Source organism: Entelurus aequoreus, linkage group LG25 (genome assembly GCF_033978785.1).
Source record: "Entelurus aequoreus isolate RoL-2023_Sb linkage group LG25, RoL_Eaeq_v1.1, whole genome shotgun sequence".
NCBI lineage: Eukaryota > Metazoa > Chordata > Actinopteri > Syngnathiformes > Syngnathidae > Entelurus > Entelurus aequoreus.
The window spans coordinates 12,356,500-12,360,854 of record NC_084755.1 but is presented as its reverse complement, the minus strand read 5'-3'; the positions used below and the strand labels follow the sequence as shown (position 1 = coordinate 12,360,854).

The 4,355-nt window shown below is 45.4% G+C and overlaps 1 protein-coding gene across 1 annotated transcript; it reads right to left on the bottom strand.

The window, feature by feature from the left end:
• Window positions 1–2,561: 2,561 nt before the first annotated feature.
• Window positions 2,562–3,869, bottom strand: LOC133642692 (inward rectifier potassium channel 2-like). Its single transcript, XM_062037046.1, has one exon. It carries the CDS (start codon window positions 3,846–3,848, stop codon window positions 2,562–2,564), a length of 1,287 nt encoding a protein of 428 aa, XP_061893030.1. The 5' UTR covers window positions 3,849–3,869.
• Between the last annotated feature and the right edge of the window lie 486 nt (window positions 3,870–4,355).

Sequence of the window (4,355 nt, the reverse complement as noted above, 5' to 3'; positions counted from 1 at the left end):
TTTGACAACCTACGCTCGCTTGACCATCACTTCGAGCCTCGCATATTTAATGACGTCAGATGAATACAACCAAGAGCTTAAAGCTGAACTGCAGTTTTGGGGGAATTCTGCTTATCGTTCACAATCATTATGAGAGACAAGAATACGCCTGTTTTTTAAAAAATAAAAAAAAAGATTTTAAAGATGATAAAAAACGCTTGAAAGATGTGGCTAATGGGAGTCACCATTGTAGCCTTCAAAGCCCTCTAAAACAACTTCAAAAACCCTCTATCAACATTTTATATACACACTGCAAGTATATACTGTATATAATGTATATAATGTATATAATGTAACAATATGTAATAAGTACAATATTTACCGTATTTTGATAATAGTAATCATTTCCGGGACAGATTTATTCCGGCATGGCGTACTTGGTAAAAGACAACAAAGACAACTATTTTTGGACAAATAAGAATTTAACAACCTTATCTTTTTGAAGCTGAGTATACTGCTGCTTATAGAAGCGAGCGTGAAGGAAGAGTGAGACGTTGGAGCAGTGGGACGAAAGCGATTTTGACGCTATGAATATGGAACTTGGAGCCAAGCTATTTCGACATAAATGGAGTGCTTAACCCAGGATCCACAGGAAATGTCCCCGGCCAGCTGGACCAGACGAACAACTGACAAAAGATGAAATGCTGGCTAATACTTTACAGATACTGTGATATGATTGTTTTGGGTTTTTTTCAGTCGGTACAGATTGATGTTTTATTGCATTGTGTTTCGTGTTGTTGTAGAAGCTAGCTTATCTCTTGCCGTAGTTAGCTTTTACGGCTAATACCGTAGCACGACGAAAAATTGTTTGCTCTTACATTAACATAAACATTGGTATTATTACTTTGAACTGTTTTAGATTTAATTTTTTTATCCTGTTAAGCGTCTTTGAGTACTCTGAAAAGCGCTATACCAAATAAAGTTTATTATTATTATTATTATTATTAACAATTTTGCTACAGCTTGGTTATTATACAGGTTATGGAACGTAAATGAAGTATTGGTGATGGTCTTTGAATGCATTTTTAAAGTGATTTAGAGGTAGAATCGATTGCTCCCATTAGCTGCGTTGCTAGCCATCGAACGAGCTGATTTTTATATGTTAGAAAGCGGGAAGAAAAAAAAACCTTCTGTCTTCTTATCTCTCATAATGATTGTGAACGATAGGCAAAATTCTAAAAAAAATTAATAAAACTGCAGTTCCCCTTTAAGTCATGAAAAAAGGCGCACTTATTTTGAAAATAATGCAACATGCAGTTTTACTACTTAAAATGTCATTGAAATCCATTTAAAAAAATGTGGTGTTTGTTTTTTTGGGGGGGTTTTTTGGTTTGTTTTTTAAGCGCATGGGAAAATAGGGCCCTTATTGCACATTCGACAATGCCGGAATAATCCGACCAATAAATTTAAAGACGACGTTCGCCAAGAGACCAGCTCCGGTGCAAATGGGGCAAAATCTTCGTAGGACCCAAAAGAAGAGCTGCATCAAAAGTGTGTGCCTTTGTCAAATAAATAGGCAAAAAAAACCAAAAACATGCTAACGATACTGTAATGAAAAGGTTAAAATTTGACCGGTATTGTCGTATATTGCAAAGTAAGCGCAATAAAAATATTGGTAACACTTTAGCACGGGGGACATATTCACCATTAATTAGTTGCTTATTAACATGCAAAATAGTAACATATTGGCTCTTAATTAGTCATTATAAAGTACTTATTAATGCCTTATTCTGCATGGCCTTTATTATACAACCAGTAAGCCATTAACTAAGAGTCTTCCGTCAATATCCTCAGAATTATTGCTTATTAGTACTAAGTAAGGAAGTTGTTGTACTGTATATGACTCTCCCTTTAATACCACTTATTTAATATGGTCTGTTCTTACATAACATAACATAAAACTACAATAACCCTAACCCTAACCCTAACCCTAACCCTTAAGTCTTTGTTACTTACAATGAATATGGTCTGTTCTTACATAACAAAACACAAACCTACAATAACCCTAACCCTACCCCTAACCCTAACCCTAACCCTTAAGTCTTTGTTACTTACAATGAATATGGTCTGTTCTTACATAACAAAACACAAACCTACAATAACCCTAACCCTAACCCTAACCCTTAAGTCTTTGTTACTTACAATGAATATGGTCTGTTCTTACATAACAAAACACAAACCTACAATAACCCTAACCCTAAACCTAACCCTTAAGTCTTTGTTACTTACAATATGTTCCCCATACTAAAGTGTTACCCAAATATTGTGGAATTTTTGACACAGTTGTTGTATTGAATGTGATTATACGTTGTACTGTGTGTATACTAATGACTGCATTTTCATTTTAGTCACAAAAGTGCGACATGTAGGCCACGAGAGGTGGGAATTGTGTTGCATATTTACTTCAAGAAGGGTATTTGGACTATTGCGTCATCATAATATCGTACATAAACAGACGTGTGTTAAGTTAACTGCTATAGGATTATTGCTGAGTCGGGCAGCCCGGGTGTGAAAGCACTCTTTCATATTTCCGATTCAGCAGTCAAAGGTCTTGATTCCAAAGGCAAAGAGTCCGGAGTGTGTTCCGAGTCCGAGGCCGGCGGCGGACCCTCCGGGACGCCCGTCGCGGCTGCGCTCTCCACATCCCGTGATTCCTCCTCCATCTCGATTTTCTCCAGGGCCACCTCGTTCTCGTAGCAAAAGGAGTTCCTGAGGCTGGAGGCGTCGGACGTCTTCCGGGCGAGCTCCCGGGCGCTGCAGTGCGGCGTGCCGGACACCTCGTAGGTGTTGTCGAAGCGCGAGTAGTCCACCTTGTAGTAGTTCTTCTCCTCGAAGAGCACCGGCTCGAAGCGGTGGCCCCAGAGGATCTCGCTGGCCACGTAGGAGCTACGACACTGCGTGGTCATGGCGGTGGCCTCCACCATGCCTTCCAGGATGACCACAATCTCGAACTCGGACGTCTCCAGCTCCTGCTTGCCCATCTCGTAGAAGGGGCTGTCCTCGTCGATCTCGTGCACGATGGTGATGGGCGACACCAGGAAGATTCTGTCGATGCCGCTGTCGAAGCCCACGTCGATGTCCACCTGGTCCAGAGGGATGAACTCGCCCTCCGCCGTCGTCCTCGACTTGAGGAGCTGCGCCCTGACGTGGGCCTCCACCAGGTGGCTCTTCCTCAGGTTCCCCACCCGCCACATGAGGCACAGCTTCCCGTCCCTCATGGCCACCGTGGCGTAGTGACTGAACACCAGCGTCTCGTTCCTCTTCTTGGGCTTGGCCATCTTGGCCATGACGGCGCCGATGATGAACGCGTCGATGATGCACCCCACGATGCTTTGGAAGACCACCACGAAGACGGCGACGGGACACTCCTCCGTCACGTAGCGGTATCCGTACCCGATGGTGGTCTGCGTCTCCACGGAGAACAAGAAGGCGGCGGTGAAGCTGTCCACGTTGGAGACGCACATCTGCGTGTCGCCGTCCAGGTCGCCGTAGCCCAGCGCCACCAGCCAGAAGACCAGGCCGAAGAACAGCCAGGAGATCAGGAAGGAGAGGCAGAAGACGAGCAGCATCCATCGCCAGCGGATGTCCACGCAGGTGGTGAAGATGTCCGCCAGGTAGCGCTGGCCCTTCTCGCTCATGTTGACAAAGTGCACGTTGCAGTGGCCGTCCTTGCGCACGAAGCGGCTCTGGCGCCGGCGCTCGGCCTTGCCGTTGCCGCAGCCGTTGGGGACGACCATGTTGGCCAGCTTCACTCCGCCCTCCTCCTCGGAGGACACGATGCTGTAACGGTGGCTCCGCACGCTCCCCATGGCTTCCGCCCGGGGCGGCTGGGCGGCGTCCGCCTTGGAAAACAGTCTCAGTTTCTGGTAGAAGCGTTGGAGAAACAGTTTCGAAAATGATCCCCGGGGGGGGGGGGACAGGCGGCCAGGACCGGATCCTGAGGGGGGAGGGCAGGTCACTCCTTGGCCATCAGCGGGCTGTGGAAAGGAAATAACGAGGGAGAGTTTTAAAGTAATTGGTAGGAACAGCTATGCAGGTGTGTGATTACCTGCTGCCTAAATAATGCATCGGCATGGCTTCCGGCAAACTCTTGGCATAACACACTTCTACCTAAACACAGAACAAGTTAACTAGACTCTGCACCTTCTTGCTCCTTTCCGGACTTTTCAAATGACCTAAACCAGGGATGTCCAAAGTGCGGGCCGGGGGGCCATTTGCGGCCCGCAGGTCATTTTTTAATGGCCCCACGGCCCATTTTAAAATACGATTAAAAAAATTAAAGGCCCACTGAAAGCCACTACTACCGACCACGCAGT